At 34.6% G+C, this 20,647-nt stretch overlaps 4 protein-coding genes and 1 non-coding gene across 5 annotated transcripts; 1 reads left to right on the top strand and 4 right to left on the bottom strand.

The window, feature by feature from the left end:
• Window positions 1-1,123: 1,123 nt before the first annotated feature.
• PPL_11288 (uncharacterized protein) lies at window positions 1,124-8,699 on the top strand (the record flags this gene model as incomplete). Its single annotated transcript, XM_020582045.1, has 3 exons — window positions 1,124-2,421; window positions 2,518-3,295; window positions 3,375-8,699. 3 exons carry the CDS (start codon window positions 1,124-1,126, stop codon window positions 8,697-8,699), a joined length of 7,401 nt encoding a protein of 2,466 aa, XP_020427348.1.
• Window positions 8,700-8,955: 256 nt separating this feature from the next.
• On the bottom strand, window positions 8,956-10,268 carry PPL_11289 (uncharacterized protein; the record flags this gene model as incomplete). The annotated part of the gene is made up of 5 exons (XM_020582046.1): window positions 8,956-9,315; window positions 9,378-9,461; window positions 9,679-9,821; window positions 9,873-10,008; window positions 10,077-10,268. 5 exons carry the CDS (start codon window positions 10,266-10,268, stop codon window positions 8,956-8,958), a joined length of 915 nt encoding a protein of 304 aa, XP_020427349.1.
• An 835-nt stretch (window positions 10,269-11,103) lies between these two features.
• Window positions 11,104-11,193, bottom strand: PPL_11290. The gene is given in 2 exon segments: window positions 11,104-11,140; window positions 11,156-11,193. It is a non-coding gene; the product is annotated as a tRNA-Ile (tRNA).
• A 3,105-nt stretch (window positions 11,194-14,298) lies between these two features.
• On the bottom strand, window positions 14,299-15,906 carry PPL_11291 (uncharacterized protein; the record flags this gene model as incomplete). Its single annotated transcript, XM_020582047.1, has 1 exon — window positions 14,299-15,906. One exon carries the CDS (start codon window positions 15,904-15,906, stop codon window positions 14,299-14,301), a length of 1,608 nt encoding a protein of 535 aa, XP_020427350.1.
• A 2,009-nt stretch (window positions 15,907-17,915) lies between these two features.
• PPL_11292 (J domain-containing protein) lies at window positions 17,916-20,519 on the bottom strand (the record flags this gene model as incomplete). The annotated part of the gene is made up of 5 exons (XM_020582048.1): window positions 17,916-18,891; window positions 18,979-19,561; window positions 19,702-19,980; window positions 20,311-20,330; window positions 20,494-20,519. The coding sequence occupies 5 exons, from the start codon at window positions 20,517-20,519 to the stop codon at window positions 17,916-17,918; spliced, it is 1,884 nt and encodes a 627-aa protein (XP_020427351.1).
• Window positions 20,520-20,647: the final 128 nt, after the last annotated feature.

A 20,647-nucleotide genomic window follows, 5' to 3' on the forward strand; every position in this document is an offset into this window, starting at 1 on the left:
AAGTAAAAAACAACAAAAAAGGATTCTAAACATCAACACACAATCAATTTTCTAAAATGGAATAAACAAAATAAATTATAAATTGTTACTATTTTATTGATTTTTAAATCTGTTAACTTGAAAAGATAAAGACTGATAGATAGATATTATTATTACAACGAATAAAACAAGCAAATTTGATAGATATCAATCCAAAAACAAGATATCCGTTAGCATTTTATTATTTTTTAAAAAAATTTGAAAAAAAATCAACAAAAAACAAAATATCTTTTTTTAAGATTCTTTTTTGTAGGATTCCTACAAATTCCTATTCCCTACAAAAAAAAAAACAAAAAAATATCGCCAATACAATATCATAAAATAATATTGTCAATGATTTTTTGTTTTACAACATTGAATTAAAAAAGAAGTAGTTGAGTTGATCAAGAACTTTTGTTTACTTTCTTCTCTAACTTTCTTTTTTTTTCTTTTGTTTTTTTTTTTCCACAATTAAACAAAATTGTCGTATTTATTTGTTGGTTTATTGCGATTCATCACCATACCGACCATATGATATTCCGGTGTTAATTTTGGTTTGTTCGCATTTAATTAAAATTAATTTTTTTATTTTTTGACCCCTAAAAAAAAAACAATTACCCAAAATATTTATAAATTTTTCAAAAAAACTATTTTTTAATTATTTTCAAATTATTTAATTTATATTAATTATAACAAAAACAAACAAAACAAACCTTTAACTTCATCATCAACACAACACAATACACTATCTAGTTATTTATTATAATATAGATTTAATTTTAACTATTTATTTTGTTTGTTTTTGTTTTCACAAAAAAAATATAAAAAAAAACAAAATATAATTTGTTCATTTCAATATTTTTTTTGTTATAAGTAAAGTTTGTTCATAAAGTGAATAATATAATAATATTTACAGATATAGATAGATAGATATATAGAATATAGATAGAAATTGATGAATAATATATAAATAAAGAGATAGAAGAAGAGAAGAGATAAACAACTTTTTTTTGAAAAACAAAAAAAAAAAAAGAAGAAAAAGAAAAAGAAAAAAGAATATATATAGAAAAAAGAGGGAAGTGGAGTTGAATTACATAATATTATTATGTTAAAGACACCTACGTTTGTAGGCGGCTCTACCACTACTCACGACGACTCTGTTGCGGCATCGGCCGCAGCAATGTCGTCGTTTGGTGTGGCAACGCCAGGTCGAGTTGTTGCGCTGTCTGCACATGTACCCAGTTCAATCGTTGAGCGATACGTACGCAATCCAGCGCCACTCGATCCGAACGCACCCGATATACAGTCGACCAAGGCTGCATTGCTCATTGTGCGACTCTACTCACTGGTCAACTCGGGCGAGGCAGCTCCGCGCAGTCACCAAGCCAGTTACCTCTCCATCATCGAAGACATCTTTCAGATTATCATTGAGGAGGGAGGCGATATTCTCCAGGTGCTAAACGGTGCAGAGATTGTTGCAGTCTGGAATGAATCCGACGAGGAGCTATCAACCGTCATACGAAGAGTTGCCATCTGTGCACAAAAGATTCGTTCTCATCTTCAACAGAAAATAGCATGTCTTGGTGATAATAGCAATAATAGCAATAGTAATAATAATAGCTCAACAACCAATAATTTATCAAACAGTCTAAACAGTAACAGCATACAAAATAATAGTTTTCTAAACAATAACAACAACAACCACAACAACAGTAACAATAGTATAGGAAATATTAATGGATTATCAAATACTACAAATTCATCTTTATATGTATCAAATTCAAACTCACAACATCAACATCAACAATCTTTCATAAACAATAGTGTTCCTTTTGGGACATCTGTATCAGGTGCGTTGTCGACGCCGCAACCTATATCAATACCAATATCATCAACATCAACATCAACATCATCATTTTCACAATCATTTCATCCACATCATCAACATCAACAACAATCTTATCAAACATCTTCATCAATACCAATAAATGGATATAATAATTCATTTAGTAATCATAATCCAAATATATATGTAAATAATAATAATAGCAGCAGCAATAATAGTAGTAGTAATATTTATCATAATAATAATAATAATAGTTATAATAACAATAATAGTATAAGTAATCATAATAGTGGTGGTAATTATAATAACTTAAATTTACCATCAGTAACTTCATTTTCAAATTTCAATAATATATCGTCGTCGTCATCGATTTCAAGTCAGCAGCACCATCAACAACAACAGTCAAATGCAGGCAGTCCAAATATAAATCAATCTACAACTGCCAATAATAGTGGTAGTGGTGCAACTAGTTCAACGCCATGCAACGATCCACTTTTCAACATATATATAAGTTGTGGAGAAATGTTTATGGGTTCAGTTGGAGGTGAAAATAATAGGTATGTAATAAATAGTCACTAATTCACTAAACATATTCCATAACTACTTTTACTAACTAAAAAGTGTAATAATATTTTGTAATGTAACAACTACAGTTGGTTAGAGTTATTAGGTGGAGATGCTTTCATTGGATTAAACAAGATTATCAGAGCGTATGAATCTAGGTATGGAATATCATCATTCCCTGTCAAACTATCGTTGGGCAGACTGCAGCCAACAAAGAACACCACCAGCAGTCTTGCAGTACACCAACAGCGCATCAAGAATCTTGTACATTACAATTCATCACCACAACCACTACTCTCTGTGTCACCGGCAGGCATTGCCGTGATGGCCAACACCGCTCAACACTGTCATTTGAATCGTGTATTTGGTCAGATCATTTTTGGTTCCGAAACCTATCAACACATTAGACTTTATTCACAATGTGAATTTATATTTCAAGATAATAGCATTAGCAACAACAGTAACATTAACAACAATAGTAATTTAAATGAATCTACATCATCAACGACAACGACAACAACAACAACACCATTATATAACAATCAAATTTATTTATTAAGACAAATGCAAGAACTTTCGAAACCTGTTGGTATCGGTTTGCAAATGGATAAACTACCACTGAGGGATCTATCACCTGAACATCTGATAGCTATACACAAACTACTGTGGTGTCATCTGCCAATACACGTCAAGGTATTGGCATCTTCACTCATGTCCACCAACACTAACCATCCATCGATGGAACAATTTCGTTTGACTCAAGACTGGAGTCTAGAAACGAGGAATGTAACTTTTCTGGTTCTACATTTCTTTAACCTCTTTTACAAATGGGATACCATAAACTTTTTTCATCCAATCATTGCAAAGGTAAAGTATTTAGTAGTAGTTAGTTAGTTAGAGTTAGTTAGTCTGTTTATTAATTATTATTATTATTATTTTTATTTAGTTACAAGAAATTCTGAGGAAATCAGATGGTACAGTTACTGATATTATTCAAAAATCAGATGGTGTGTTTGTTGTTTGTGCGATGGGATTACCACCATTTTCAAGTGATAATCATAGTGTTGCCGGAGTAAAGAATGCTATGGATATTGGCAGGATGATGCAGACTCACAATAAGCATTTCATTCGTGATGTCAATATTCTGGTGTTGACAGAGAAGATTGTTTGTGGTTTGGTCGGTAACAAGACGAGATCAGAGTATGTGGTGATTGGTGACAAGATTCATCATGCCACACAGTGGTTGTCGACCGTACGAAGTCAAACTACTCTGGGAACAAGCAACAACAGCAATACAGATAACAACAATATCGACGAATATCATCCAAACTCGGGTAGATACTCGCAACAGCCAGTGTCTGAAGGTGGTTGGGTCCTGTGTGACGATACCACCAGAAAGGCGTGTGACAAAGCTATCACATTCGATACGGTTACCTATGATATTCAATTCTCACTGTCGTTATTGAAGTTTAGAACTGGTCTAGTCGATATGTCAAACTATTCAATGAGTGGTTTAAAGAGATCGGTCGATCATAACTATATTTATAATAATCAAACAACTACAACAGCAGCAGCAACAGCTACAACAACAACAACAACAGCATCAACTAATATTAATGGTATTAGAGAAAGAGATAATATGGCTCAAGATAATAATCAACAAGATGCCGATGATGAATCAGTCTCTGTTACTTTCTCACTTAGGAGCTCAGTTAATTCAGATCTCTCATTGGAGAATAACACACCGATTGGTCATCACTCACATTCTTTTGACAATGATAAGCACCATGATAGTCGTGTTTCATTCCATTGCCTACCATGGACACAGCAAATTGCCACAATGATTACTTATCGTCCACTTTCAATTGCACATATACCAACTACAATGGATTATCAAATGGCATATTATAATAATAACAATAACAATAGCAATAGTAACAATAATAGTAATGAAACATGTTCCATTGTTGGTAGAAAGAAAGAGATATCAAGTATTCTAAATAGATACTCTTTGTTGACCGAACGTTTAACTTCAAGTTTTACATTGATTGAAGCGGATTTTGGTTTGGGAAAGAGTTCATTGGTGACAGAGATTTATAAGCAATGCGCCAAGGATGGAGCACAAGTACTCTGTGGATCTTGCAGTCTACTTGAGAAGAGCAAAGCTTACAACGTTTGGACAGGTGTATTCTCGGATCTGTTCTTCTCAGAGTTTTCACTGGGTGAAACTCGTTTCGCACATGCCGCAGGTGGAAAGCAACAATATCAGTTGTTATCGTGGACACGTTATAAGCACGTACAATCAATGCCACCCGAACAGATTCGACAGTATATCTTTCAAAAGTTTACTGATAGACGACCTGAGCTGCTACCGCTACTCTCCTTGTTGAATCCAGTGTTGCGTATTGATTTCCCACCCAATGAAATCACCAATCAATATATGGGATCGTCCGCCATGCTGCTGGAAAAGACATTCGAGTTGTTGGCCTACTTTCTTAGGCTGACGGCATCGAGACGTCGTCTTGTAATCATCTTGGAGGACATTCACTATATGGATCAAGTTTCATTGTCGTTGCTCATGAAGATATCGTTTGCCATCAGACCCATCATGATCATCGCTACCTCTCGTCCTCAGAAAGACAAACCAAAGGAACTAAACAGGATTATCAAAGCATTTAGTCCTGCACCACCAGTATCAAAAGATTCATCTCCACCACCTTTAATTCATACCTCAGAGGACGAACAAAATCAACATCAACAGCAAACAAATCAACAACCTATTAATGTTGAACAGTTACAACAACAACAGCATCAACAAACAGATCAACAACCAATTAATGTTGAACAATTACAACAACAACAATCATCAAAATCAAATTTGATAACACCTCTATCATTTGAATATTATGAAATGCAACTTCAACCACTACCTACCTCTGCAATTAGAGAGATCATAAGAAGACAGTTGGGTGTAAGGATTGTGTCAAACAATATCTATCAGCTGATACAATTCAAGTGCGAAGGTAATCCTTTCGTTTGTATAGAGATGACCAAGAATCTGAGAGAGCGTGACTATATCGTTGTACATGAAGATCATTGTTATATTCAACCAATTCATTTCACAAGAGGATTTCCTCCCATATCCGATGTATTAGAGTCGTTTTATCTGTCAAAGGTGAATCATCTCACAAATACATTCTCAATTATCCTCAAAGTAGCAAGTGTGATGGGACTCTATATATTTCCCTATCCACTGATTCACCTTCTCTATCCAATTGGATCGAAACGACCCTTTCTTCGTGATATCCTTCAAAAGTTGGTTGAGTCTGGTCTTCTTGTCAGCACGAAACGATCACAACTCAGCTCAGAATTTCTATATTTTCCGCCATCCGCCTATCTTCAAACAACATTCAACAAATCTCTTCAACAACAAAGTAGTAATAATAATAATCATGGTAGTGTACCAAATCTTTCTCCAAAGATCAACAGCAGTAATAGTAGTAATAGTCTTGGTTATAATAACAATAGAAATAGTTTAAAAGACTTTTCAACAAGTATGAAAATTACATCTATTATCGGTGGATTCAATCAACCTCCAACACCTCAACATTCCTCTTTCAAGTTACCACCTCCTATGATTGAGGATATTGCAGATTCCGATGAGGATGATGATGAATATGTAGCGAGTTCCAGTCATTCGTTTAGGGACAGTAGCGGTCAACAATCACAACATCGATACAGTACATTTGGTCAATCTTCATTTAGATCACTCAACAGTCAGATGGAGAACTACTCATCGTTGAACGGCACCAACTCGACTGCCGGGCGACCTTCACTCAATATTGGCGAGGAAGATTGGAATCAGTACTATGGATTCAAAAGTCCGTTGTTACAGGAAGCAATGTACAACAGTTTGCTGCCTGCTCAACGACACTCGCTGCATCAAAAGATTGCCAAGTGGATTGAGGAGACCTATACTGCCGATGAGCTGACTAGCTACAATGAGTTGTTGGCAGATCATTGGTCAAAGACCGATATGACCTTTCAAGAGAATCTCTCAAAGGCATTGCAACACACGTTTGCCTCTGGTGAAGATGCAGCGGGTCGTTTCGATTATCTCGATATGATCAAGTATCACTCGGAATACCTCAACATCTTCAAGACCTCCAAGACTGGATCGATTATCAAACAAGATACGTCAAGACGTTTCATACCGAGTTCACCGCATGCTGCCGAACCGATATTCAGTGAGTTTGACGATAGTTTGTTGTGGGGACCACCACTTACCATTGGCATGACCAACGAAGAGCGATTGAAATACGTTGTTTCAACAAGGAGAATAGCAGAGGGATATGCAAGTCTTGGTTACTTTGAGCATGCCGAGCAATATTTCCTACATGCCCTGTCGGTTGTCAAAGAACCACCTCCCAAAGCATCGAGTACCCTCGTTGTCTCTGTGCTAACTCAAGTGACCAAACAAAACTTCTTCAAGTTTGCATCGAAAAACAAACATCAAGTGTACAGCGATAGTTATCTTTCACCAACTACAGCACTCACCTTTGAAACTGCTTGTGTCTATTCCTCGTTGACCGACTATTATTTCAAAGGAAACAACTTGGCGTTGGCACTCTACTGTGCGATGCATGCCGTTCAAGGTATGGAGAATCATCAGTCACTCACAGTTTGGATGGTTTCACCCGAGCTTGCTGTTGCTTACGCGCGACTCTCGTTGATCACATCGATCTACCCGTTCTGTGGATCGGTTTCACCGTCACTCGGTAAACAATCGCTAAAGATTATCGATGACCTCATCGTTGGCTACATTCTTCAGGGCAACAAGATTGCCGTTAGCAACTTGATGACATCGATCGCAACTCTTGGTCTCAGGGATGTCTATCTTGGATCTTGGGATAGAGTGGAGGAGATGATCCGAAAGTGTACCGATATCTTTGATCGCTATCCTAATTCCTATATTAAAGATCGCGACTTGATATTGTTTGTGTTTGTTTCCTATCGTCTGATCAAAGGCGAACTGAACACGGTTCATGCCATCATTGACGAGTGTCTTGCTCACAACCTGGCATCGATGACCTGGATGGCAACTCTTACATTCTACCATATGAAAGCGTTGACCCTTACGCTTCAAGGAAGATACATGGATGCCTACCAAGTGATTATCGAAGCAGAGACATCTAGACCGACCACCGAAGGCATAGAAATGATCCTACGGCACTCTGTCACTTCATCCATCTATTTTTCAAGAGGAGAGATCATCAAGGCACTCGATGATATTGCTTCTATCACCCCGCTCATTGGTACAAGACCAGGTTCATGTGGAATTAGAATCATCTTTGCCTATTCTCTAATCTGCCGGTGTCTACTAAATATTGTTGAAAAGGATCGTTTAAAATCAACAGTAACCGTACCTATAAAGACATCGATTATTATTCATGATCCATCTAGTAGTAGTTCTTTAAACTCAACCAAAGATAATAATAATCAGAGTAGCAGTAGCGGTCAATCATCTTCTTCAAATAATAATAAGGATTTTGTTGCATTTGAATCTTTATCATTTCAATCTACCAATTCATTACCAAAGATGTATACACTTAAAGAATCAAAAAGAAAAGATTCTATTCCAAGTCAACAACCAATTAATTATAATCAAGATTTATTACAAACAAATAATAATATTAATAGTAATAATAATTCACCAACAAATAACAATGAAGTAAATAATAATAACAATAACAATGGAGTTGGTGGAAATGTTGGATCAAATCAAAGTAGTTCTGGAAGTTCAAATGGTAACTCACCAGACTCTCCACTACTTCAAATCAATGGAATACAAATCTATGTTGATGATAATTATAATGGTGGTCATAGAAAGAATAGTTTAACAGGTGCATTCCAACAACAGCAACAACAATTTGAGTTGGATACATCAGAGATTGAAATGTGGATAAAGAGGATTATCAATGAAATTAAGCTTATGGAGAAGATCACACCATTCTCTTCGACAAGTTTCAATAGGCTCAGTGGAGTGTTTACAATCGTCTTTCCCAATGGAAGTGGATTCAAACAACGTGGTCTTGCACTGCTCTACAAGAGTGCCAAAGAGGCAAAGATACAAGGATTGCCACTTGAAGAAGCATTGTCATGGCATGAAATTTCAAAGTATGAAGATAAATCTTCGATCAAACAAAAGTTTGCATGGAAGAACGCTCAAGATTTATATCAGAGAATGGGAATTGATCCATCTGTGATTTAAAACAATAACAACAACAATAACAACAATATTTAAAAATAATAAACTACTTTTATTATATTTCGAGAATAACATACAACAATTTTGAAATAGTTTGGGATGCACTAGAAATCAATCATAACATTTGGGAGTAGAATTACTGTGCAATTATAGTTTGATCGTTGTGTTTTGTTTTGGTGAATTGATATTAACATCTTTTGGAACGTTAACAATTAAAAAATAATAAAATAATTTTATTGTATATCGATAATTACTATTATTACAAAGTTTTATGATGATTCGATTCATCAATTAAAATATTTGATAACCATTGAAAACCCTCTAATACACCACTATTATTATCTATTGCCGCTGTTGGTTGAGTAAACCATTGTCTATCTTTGATATCATTAGTATTGATACGTGCTGATATCTCTGAAATCGATAGAGCATCATGAGCATCTTGGTAGTTATAAAAGAATAGAATTGGTTTGCCTATGAGTTGTACTTCACTCAATATTGTAGTGATATTAATAGATATACTATCTAAACTTCTTTGATCTGTCGAATCAATAACATAAATAATAGCATCTATATCATTAAAATATAATCTCCATGATTCTCTATACCAATTTGAATCCTATAGTATATGATAATCATTTAGAATCGAAACTATGATTGATTGATTGACAATATGCATACCCAACTTGTAATATTAAAATATTTATTCTCTACACGTTCTATATAGAAACCAACTTGAATACAACTCATTGCAATCTCACTTATCTTTAAATTATTTAAAATGGTTGTCTTTCCACTATTACCAAAACCAAGCATCAATAATTTAATCTTTCTTTTTGAAAATAATGATTTTAATTTAACTTTTCCATTATATATAGATAAATAATAAAAGTTTTAAAAAAAAAAAAAAGGGTTGTTTCATTTTATTTTTTAAAATTACAAAATTTGATGATCATTATTGTTATTAATTATTTAATAATACATCTGATAACCATTGAAAACCTTCTAAAACACCAAAGTTATTATTGATTGCAATTGTTGGTTGAAGATACCATTTTCTATCTTTAATCTCTAGTGTATTGATACGTTTCGATATCTCTGATATTGAGAAAGCATTTGCTTGATCTTGTTTATTACAGAGAAATAGTATTGGTTTGTTTGAGAGCACCGACAAACTGAATAAATATTCTAAACTTTCTTTAATGTCTGTGAATAGTTCGTCTTCTGATGAATTGATTACAAAAGTAATAGCATCTATATCTTTGAATAACATCCCCATTAATCTACGGTTCCATCTATTTTGTGATAAATCCTAAGCAATGATGTTAACTAGCTAGTTGATACGTACTTATTTACTTGTTTATTACAACTGTCACATACCATATTAATTATATTTAGATTATTATATTTTGCTTGTTCATAAGAGAAACCAATCATTGGAATAACTTGGGAAATCTCACCAATCTTTAGGTTGTGTAAAATCGTTGTTTTCCCGCCATAATCGTAACCAATCATTAAGATGTTTACTTTACTTGTGAAAATACTATCTACTTTGCTATTACTTTGACCCATATCATTTAACTATATTAAATGTTATCGATATTCATTATTATTAAATGGTAGAGAAATGTTATGCTTTGCTGGTGAAGAGATTGATTGCAAAACCACATCTGAAAATTTTAAAAAAAAAAAGTGGTCAATAATACATATTCAAACTTTTTTTTTTTTTTTTTTTTTTTAACTAGCAATAATTGCAGGTGACAACTAATACAGTAAATTGTTACTGAGAGTTATTAGTGGATTGGCCAGTGAATTTGCAAATTTTTAGCTCTGACAAGTTGATGTTTGAAACTTCGAATCTTATTTTTGCACCAGAATAAAAACACATCCCTTCTGAGCAATATAATTTAATATCATGATTTATATATTGAACTCATAACAAAGTAACTCTTTCTTCTTGATTGCCTATACTTGTTCTTTCTTTGTACAGCGACTAGAATAATACAGCTTCTGAAGTCTGTCCTTAATAGTGTATTATTTATAATTATTTATGTGAATATGCTAATGAGATTGTTTGTAAGTTGAAATAGATGACTTAGTTCATTATAATATTTATTCTTAATAATCATAACATATTAATTGTATACTGCAGTATAAAATTTGGATAATATAAAAAAATAAACTCAAAAAGCAATTTTTTTTCGAAAATGAAATTTTTGTTTTTGGCACTCACAAAAAAATTACAAAAATTTGTTTTTTTTTTTTTTTTTTTTTTTAAAAAATTTGCGTATTTTGATAATTTTACCATGCAAAAAGAGAGATTTTTTTTTTTTTTGTTTTTTTTTTTGATCCTCTCTTTCCTCACCCCTTTTGAACAACCGCTTGATCTAACACAACAAAAAGGGGTTGGACCAGGAGAGGATCGAACTCTCGACCTTAGCATTGCTATGTATACTGTTATATAAGTACTACACTCTACCGACTGAGTTACGAGTCCATATGATTTTTGGAAAACAGAAATCTATTTTTACCTCCTCTATTGATCGCATTTTTCTTACCCCGAGCACCCCAACTCCGTAAAAACGGTTCTCACTATCCTTTTTGTTCGTGGATTACAAACGCAGGATCTAATTACAGCAACTTTTCAATTTTCCGTCTAACAGCGCGCTGTGACTCCCTTTGCCCTCAGTCAGTAGAGGTATCCTGGTGTTCCCAACCTAAGAACATAGAACAGATATCATTTCCCCCCTCCTGGTCTTTAGTTGACGTTCATTTTAATTAATTACTAGTTTTAATAAAACCCGCGGTACAATTGTTGTGTTGTTGAATATCTCAACTTCCGCCTTGTATTGTTCACTTCAAAAAAAAAAAAAAAATTTTCTATTTTTCATATCCCATCTTGCAACATTCACAAGATAAAACTTATTCACAACAACCTCAGTGCTATCTTCATGGAAGTACAGAAACAAAAAGAAACATCAAGAACCACTTCCAACTTTCAACCACAAACTGATCCTGTTCAAGCTTAGAATGGTTGTACTCACAGTATGGGAAAAATCCATAGAAAAGGTCTCCTTCTGGTACAATAAACTCATCAACACAAATAACTCAGAGTTGGTACTCAAATAACAACAGAATATCAAACAAATCATCGACAACTCTCGCAGACCATGCTAATGAGATATAATAAATGAAAGATTGGTAAGGTAGATATCTTTTGATGATGATTTATTGGTTGAATCAATATACTCCTCTCCAATTTATACGAGAAGAATATGTAATAAACTATTGGAAGTCGTTCAAATTGGAATGTATGGTGATGAAGTGATATTGATTGTATTGTTTTTTTATTTGCTGTTGATTGGTTGGTGTAGGAAGGGCCGAGAGAGATGGTTGAGCAAGAGCTATTCAATTATTGAGTAACAAATTTGGATATCAACATCTGTGAAGGAGCATTGTGGTTTTGTGTTTGGGGCGATACAAATAATTTGCAAGATAGCAGCCCATGAAGCTTGGGGGAACTGCCTTGTGATTTGAATAACTGGAATTTGAACAGTATCTGCACCTTCGACATAGAAGAGTGTGTTGCTCTCTTGACCTAAAGCTTCAATATAGAACAGCATTGAATAGTAGCTTGGAATCGCATACGATATAGAGCCAGAAATGTTGACACTAACAACAGAAGAGGCACCTGGGAGATTGGGGAATCCAAAGCTAGATGGATTATTGGGATCTACCAGAAGTTGATTTGGGACCTTGGTGCATTCTTGGCCCCTTGTGGTTGGAAAGAGACAAACAGCAAAAAGAATAGCTCCTATTATTATTATTTGATTCATATTATATTACAGTATCTTTACTCGATAAAGATTGCAATTCTAAACCTAGATTTAATACTAAGCCAAAAAAAAAAATCTAAAAAAATCTAAAAAAATCCATCAAAAAGTTAAAATAAAATTAGAATTTAATTTAAATTTTTTTGATTGTTCTGTTTGGTAAAACAATTGAAGGGTATTGATACCAAAAAAGATTCTGTCGGGTTGTTTTGATTTAAAAAAAAATCAATTTAAAATTTCAAAGTTGATTGGGATGCCACGTTGCTCTAGATGCCTATTGTCTGTCAAGTACATACCAATCTCTCAACTCTACCTGTGGTTCATGTATCACCTCTATTGATGGCTATGCTAAGTGCGGCACATCATCATCAACAACTGGTACAACTGTTTCATCAGCCTGATTCAGCCACATTCGATTCATTCTCAATCTTGTAACAGAGACAGATGTAGTATCTCATTGGGACAATGACAACAATTGGAAAATACACAGTCAAGACCTGTATTCAATGTATGAAGCTTGGTGCAAGCAATAAGGTGAGCGAAATAGCTCTCAAAAAGTTCTCATTGTCAGATATCAATCTCAAGAGAGAATACTTACAGATGAATGGTGCGAGACGACAAGGATATAAGTTGAATAGATCTAATATCATTGAGCAGATACAGGCATCTTTGAACTTGGATATACATCAACAACAATAACAATAAAAGGATAACGAAAAAGTACAATATCAATATAGATATCTATATCAGACCCCTCAGACCCCACACTTTACAATGACAAATCTGTCAAGTCCTCTATTGTCAATTATCATGTTCAACTTGTCAATCCATTCATCAGCTGACTCCTCTTTTCTCTTCTTCAATGGCAGTTCTTTGTTCAACCATGGCAGGTCATGATAATACTCGATAATACGCTTCTCTTTGTTCTCCTCTTCTATCTGATCTTCATTCACCTGATCATCATCAACCATGGAGTCATCATCATCAGATGACATGTATAAATGATTATCACTGGCCTCTGGATCACATGTATTGGTGACAACAGGTCTTGGCAATTTAATCACTACAATGTCATCAACTTCAACAAGTATGTCATCAATAACATGCTCAACCTAGTCTGTTTCCTGATTTGTTGTCGATGACCTGTGTTCCCAACATAGATTGTTATCCATGTTCTTGAAATGCCTGGTACATCTATTTCCTTTGTTCTTTCCACGTTTAAAAACATGCTGGCATACATTTGCCTTTCCTACACCAACCAATCAACAGCAAATAAAAAAACAATCCAATCAATATCACTTCATCACCATACATTCCAATTTGAACGACTTCCAATAGTTTATTACATATTCTTCTCGTATAAATTGGAGAAGAATATATTGATACAACCAATAAATCATCATCAAAGATATCTACCTTACCAATCTTTCATTTATTATAACACTAATTCCAATATTGGATTCTCTGTAATAGAACAATCAGTATTGAATATATTAATTTTCTTTCATAGTAAATCTTTGTATTTGAAATTGTAGAATCATGATTCAATAATATATATATATAATGAAATAGAAGAAATGAATAAGAGTATTCAAATTGTTTATACAAACATCAAATATTTAGATTTTCTCAAATAAATTAAAACTACAAATATATGCTAATTAATTTTTTGTTAAACTCTATAGAATTCAAAAGTTTATTAAATGGAATTCGGGAACCATTTAGAGAGTGAAAGTTGTGACTAAATTATTCGTAAATACTTCAACAATTTAGTAGGCTTCAAGGTATTGTCTCCAGTTCTCACAGATAGCCTTGGAGTATGGACGCTTGTCATTGTAGTTCATGACATCTGGACCGTAGTACATGGCATCTGGGTAGGTTGGCCATCTTGAGAATGGACCAGAGGGGTTACCATTGTCAGCATAGTCAGTCCATGAACGGGTCATACGATGGGCCAAGACGGCATCGGCTGGGGCGAATGGGTAGGGAGTGTAGACATCTTGGAAGAAGACGTATGGCAATTCGTTACCGTGGGAGGCAGCCAAGAACCAATCGCTGGATGGGTAGTTTGGTGAGGAGTAGTTGAAGATGTAGTTGTTGAACTTGACACCTTGTTGGAATAAGTACTCAGAGGCCATGATGGAACCACAGTTGATGTAATAGTCACCAAAGAATTCGGAACCACCCATCCAGTTACCGATTTCACCGGCGACTGGCAAGTACCAAGAGATGATTTCGTCACGTTGAGCTGGGGTAAAGTAGACGTTCAAGTATTTAACGAGGGAGTTGTAGAGGGTGGTGTTGGTGACTGTGGTGGTTGGTGGGACGTAACCGAGACGGGCAAAGGCCATGTAGTGACCCTCATCGTAGTTGTGACCGATGATAATGTTGGCACGCTTGTTGTACTTTCCTTGCTTAAAGGCAGTGAGCAATTGAGTCTTGATCAAGTTACCGTCGACCATTGGAACAAAGAAATCAGAATTACCAACGGTTGGGGTGATATCGGCGGCTGGCTTGGATTGCATACATCTCAAGATGGCGTTGTAGTCTGGGGCTCCGGAAGAGGTGACGTTGGCACAACCCTTGGTGGCGGCGTAAGCGGCAGTCTTGACCTTGGAGGTGGCGGCGGTTGGGACAACCCATTGCCAGGCAGAGTGGGCAACGATACGGTTGTACAAGTTGTATGAGGATGGCATGGTCAAATGGTAGAGGGTAGCAGAACCACCGGCAGATTCACCATAGATGGTAACACGCTCGGGATCACCACCGAATGAACGAATGTTGTCTTGGACCCAACGGAGAGCCATTTGTTGATCTTGGAGACCGATGTTGGTGTTACCATCGAACGATTGGAAACCGAAAATGTTCAAACGGTATTGGATGACGACGTGGATGACATTTCCGACGGCAGCGAGATGATCACCTTGGAAGTCGGTGGCGGCACCAGTCCAGTAACGACCTCCGTGCAAGAAGACCATAACTGGCAAGTTGGAGTAGTATTGAGTTGGATTGACGTTGTGGATGTTCTTTGGGGTGAAAACATTCAAGTAGAGACAGTCCTCAGACATGATGTAACCGGTTGGTTTACCTGATTGCCAACATGATGGTGGCATTTGGGTGGCGTAGGTCATACCCCAGTTGTACCAGAGTGATTGTGGTGGCTTGAAACGGAGGTTTCCAGTGGGTGGTTGGGCGTATGGAATACCGAGGAAAGCACGGGACTCATTCATGTAGATACCAGTGTACATACCGGAACGAGAGTTTACGGTCAATGGGTAGGTGTTGGATGGACTACCCCATGAAGATTGACCATCGAATTGAGCGTTGGCAAGCAAACCACTCAATAAGATGATAGTGGCTAAATAGAAGATTCTCATCTTGTTCAAAAAAAAAAAAATTGTAATGTGTGATTTACTAGGGATACAAAAATTTTAATTAAACTAAATATGGCAATTGATTGATATGATTATTATTATTATTAATGAAGTTGATGATGGTACTGATGTGGTATTTATCTTAATGTGATAAATGTAATGTTACACAGTAATATTAATTGTACAGTTGATGTTTGAGTTTTGACTGAATTGTAGAGTGCACGTGACTTCCTTTTTATATCATGTCATGTCCATATGAAAAAATATACGGAAATAAGAAATTAATTATTTTTATTATTATTATTTAAAAAATTAAAAAAAACACAAGAATTACTTCAAAATATCAGATAAACCGTACACTCACCTGATTAGATGGACCAAATTCTTTGATTTAATTCGTCAAGACGAAATCAATCCCAAATTTAGAACGACTGAAAATTTGTTTTTTGATGTCCTCAAATTTCGTTTTCAATATATCTCGTGGGGGGACTAGGGGGAGTTTTTTCATATTGATCAATAAAATTGATTTTGATAAGAGTGAAAAATATTTGATCAAATAGAAAAAAAAAGTGGGTGAAAAAGATTTTTTTACAAAAAAACAACGACTAAAAAAATAAAAAAACCATGATATGGTGAGAACAGACAAGTTCTACTCCTATGATTGACTTTTTTGTAATGCAAACAATGTGCACTCTTAGCAACTAAACAAGTTAATTTTTTTGTGTTTGGTACTCAAAATTTTTTTGTTTTGCGTGTCGAATACTTTGAAAAATCTAATTTTTTTTAACCAGTGAGAAGAATAGAATAAATTGCTATTTTTTTCAGCCAATTCTTTTTGTTTTTGTTTTTTTTTTTTTTTGTTCTTGCTTTCAGATTATTGGTTACTCTTTAATCTTTTTAATCCACAACCAGATGCAAACAAAACTAAAATTTTTCGATCGATCGTTGTTGTTCAAAGACTATTTTTATATTTTTTCGATTCCAAATTGACGGATGAGTTCAGATTAGTCTATATTTTAACTATTCGATCAAATTTTCTTCTCATTCCAAGAAGATGTACACGTTTTTAATATTATCTGCTAAGCAATGTCTGATCGATTTTGATCGAAATCATCCTGGCGGTTTAAAACTATAACCTATGACCAATGTGATCCACAATGAACAAAATAAATTAAAAATTAAAGTTTATCAAACTTTTATTTTATTTTATTTTATTTCTTTTTTCTTTCTTATTAAATGATCCCCATTTCGTGATTTAATATTGAATTATCATGGATGGCTTAGAAATCTCTATCAAATTTATTGATGGTGAAAAAGTTTTGGATATAAAAAAAAAAGAATCAAAATTCTCGTTTCAAATAAACCGTTTAGGATTTTTTAATTTGAATGTTCCTAGTGATTTCATTGGTTGTGATCAAATGAGGGAGGATGAGATTTTGCAATTCAACCACACAAACAAAAACAGTGCTTTTTTAATTAAAAAATCAATAAAATTTCTTAATATCATCATCTCGAAACTATCTCCCACGACTCTCCCAGAATTGATAGGTCAGAGACATGCAATATGCAAACTTACCAACTTAAATCAAATCAAATGAGATTTATTGATAGCTGATGAAATATGATCTTAAAAAAATTTGCAGTGTGACAACCTTTGTTGATGCAACATCAATTAACATCATTATTCTATAAAACATTAAAGTATTAAATAATACATTACACTACCCCATTAATTATTTTTTTGGCACTATCTTCACAATTCATTGTAAGTTGACATTAAGTTATTAATCTTTAAAGCAATCAAATGATTGTGCGCAAGTGACATGTCACATATGATAGGTTGAAACCATTTAAATATTGGGGTAAGTGATAAAATGAAAGTGACCACGTTGTCAATTTAGTTATTTGCATAATAAAATAACAATACATAAACATAAACAATCGTTTCGTTTCGTTTTCTTTTTTTTTATTATTATTATTATTATAAAATATTTTCTATTTATTTATTTAAATTATTGTAGTTTCTTTTGTTTTTTTTGTTCTTTTAATTCCTTTTTGGTTGGTGGTTGTTGAGGTTGTTGATGTTGTGGTCTTGGTGGAAGTTGAATTGGATTTGGATTTTGAACAACTTTGAAATTGATTGAGTATTGTGAATCCAATCCAATGTATCCATCACACATCAAGTGCAAAGAGTAGTTGTAGGTACCGGGTTTCTCAGGTGTCAAGAATTGCATTTTGATTGTGTTACCGGCTTCCCAGCTCTCAGACTTTCCGATTGCTACCAACTCATTCTTGAGACGGTCACCAAATACGACCCACCAACAGATAGGACGTTCCTCATTGACAAATGGAGCGTGATAGAAGTTCTCGGATGGCTTGGTGGTCTTCTTGACTGGAGCTTCCCAGTCACTGTCAGAGTCACTCTCACTGTCGGAACCAGAGGAGAGCATTTCGTCGTCGTCATCACTCTCAGAGAGATCGTCTAGCTCATCTTCGTCTTCGAGCTCGGTTCCATTGTCGGCGGCTTCTTTTTTCTTTAATTCACGCTCGGTTTGCTTGGCCAAACGCTTCTTTTCTTTCTCTTCCTTCTTCTCCTTGGCTTCACGTTCTTTCTGGAGTTGTTGTTGACGACGCTCCTCACGTTCCTTTGCCTTTTGACCCTTCTTGCTAGCCATTCCCTTTTGCTTCTTTGGTTTTGCGGTTAGTTCTTTCTCGATTTGTTTATTCTCCTCTGATAGTTGTTGTTGTTGTTGTTGTTGTTCGGCACCATTGTTTTCAGATTTCTTATTCTTCTTTGGTGTCTTGTCAACAAACTCTGCTACCAAGGTACAGATAGCAGTTGAATAGATAGTACCATCCTCCTCACCAGAGACAAGCTTTATATTAATACCAACCTCTGTTGGAATCTTTTGTAAAACATTTTCAATATCTCTAATCTTTTCATTTGGAATAGATTGAGCTTGTAAATATTCTTTTCTAGCTTCTTCACTAAAACAAGTTGATTATAAAATATATTATTAGTTTTCTTTCTTACTATTATTATTATTATTATTATTATTTTAATAATCAACTTACCCAATTCTATTAAATTTAACAATATCAAATACTTTTCTATAGTTTAGTGATGAAATGTTAAAGGAATCTAAATATGGAATTTGTTTGAGTGATTGATCTTCCCATGCAGCTTGAGTAACGCATTGATTCAACTTTAAGAGTTCAATGATTGAATTTAATTGTCTCTTCTCCTTACAGATTTGGAATGCACCGTTGATCAACATTCTAACCTTCTTTAGCACCTCTTGGAGATCCTCTTCGAGCTTTGCTGGAATCTGTTGGTGAATTCTCGAGATGTGAGCGTACAACAGTGTAGTCGCCTTGATGATATATGGATGATTGAATCTGAATTTCTTGATCTTGTGTGCATCTGGTATGGCCTTTGTCAGTGCCTTGAGTGATTCCTCATCAGAGGTACGCTCTGGCAGCGCATCCTTATACTCTTGTGAAGCACCAATAATCTCAACCAACTGTGTCATTCTCGTCTTATCATCGATGACATGATAGTACAACGCCAAACTGTTGTTCTGTACAGTGTTGGCCGGTTGTTTAGATTTCTTATTCCAAAAGTAAACACCTGTTGGAATTAAAATAACCAAAGCAACTAAATAAACAGATAATACTAAAGGTAAAGAAAAAAGAAAGAAAAATGATAATAATAATAAGTTGATTAATAAACAAATGTAATGTTGTTTAAAAGTATATTATATATATGTATGTATATATTAACAACATTGTACTTACCAATGGATGAATTGTTACGATTAACTAACCATGATGGTAGTGCAATACCAACAGAGACGGGTTGTGGACCGTCGGGATTTCCGTACTTTTCAAACTTCTCACGAATTGCAGGATCTGTGAGTGATTCGTATGCCTTTGAGATTGCAATGAAGATCTTTTCGTCACCGCCCTTGTCGGGATGGTGTTGTCTACTGAGTGTACGATAGGCCTTTTTGATCTCGTCTTCGGTTGCACCGGTGGTGAGACCGAGTACCGAGTAAGGGTTGTACGGTTCGTGCTCTTGAATTCCATTCTTGATGACACTGAACAACATCACCAGGAACACACACCACAACAATGCAATCACAGCAAACTTTACATAGTTGACAACGTTGTAGTTAGCACGCTTCGTCTCCTCTTGCTTCAACTTTGCTTTGTGTTCGCAGCCGGTGCAGTTGCAATCGACCGACTTCTTCAGTGGACGTGGCAGCAGTTTTCGGTAGGCCCACAGAGTGCATGGCAATAGCACCACCAACAGCGAGAACAACAACCAATATTGGAATGCACTGTCATTGTAATCCTCTGAACCCTGTTGTTTTGTATTATGTTGTGACATCTTTCTAAATGTACTACTACTACTACTACTATCACTTAAATAATAATAATAACAACAACTAAATTAATATTAAATAAAAACAGTCGACGCTTTTTTTTTTTTTTTAAAATTAAAAAAAACATGTGAACTCTCTAAAAAAAAATGAAAAGAAAAAAATGAAAAATTGAAAATTAAAAATTTAAAAAAAATATATTGACTTTTGATTTGACTTATAACAAGTCATTATAATTTGTAAGTAGTTAGTCTAGTGAGTCAGTGATATGATTATTTAACTTAATCTTATATGTATATTATCATTAATAATTTGATAAATCTAAGATATTTTTCGTTGAAAACTAGCTAGATTTATTA

This window comes from Heterostelium album (genome assembly GCF_000004825.1).
Source record: "Heterostelium album PN500 unplaced genomic scaffold PPL_scaffold13, whole genome shotgun sequence".
NCBI lineage: Eukaryota > Evosea > Eumycetozoa > Acytosteliales > Acytosteliaceae > Heterostelium > Heterostelium album.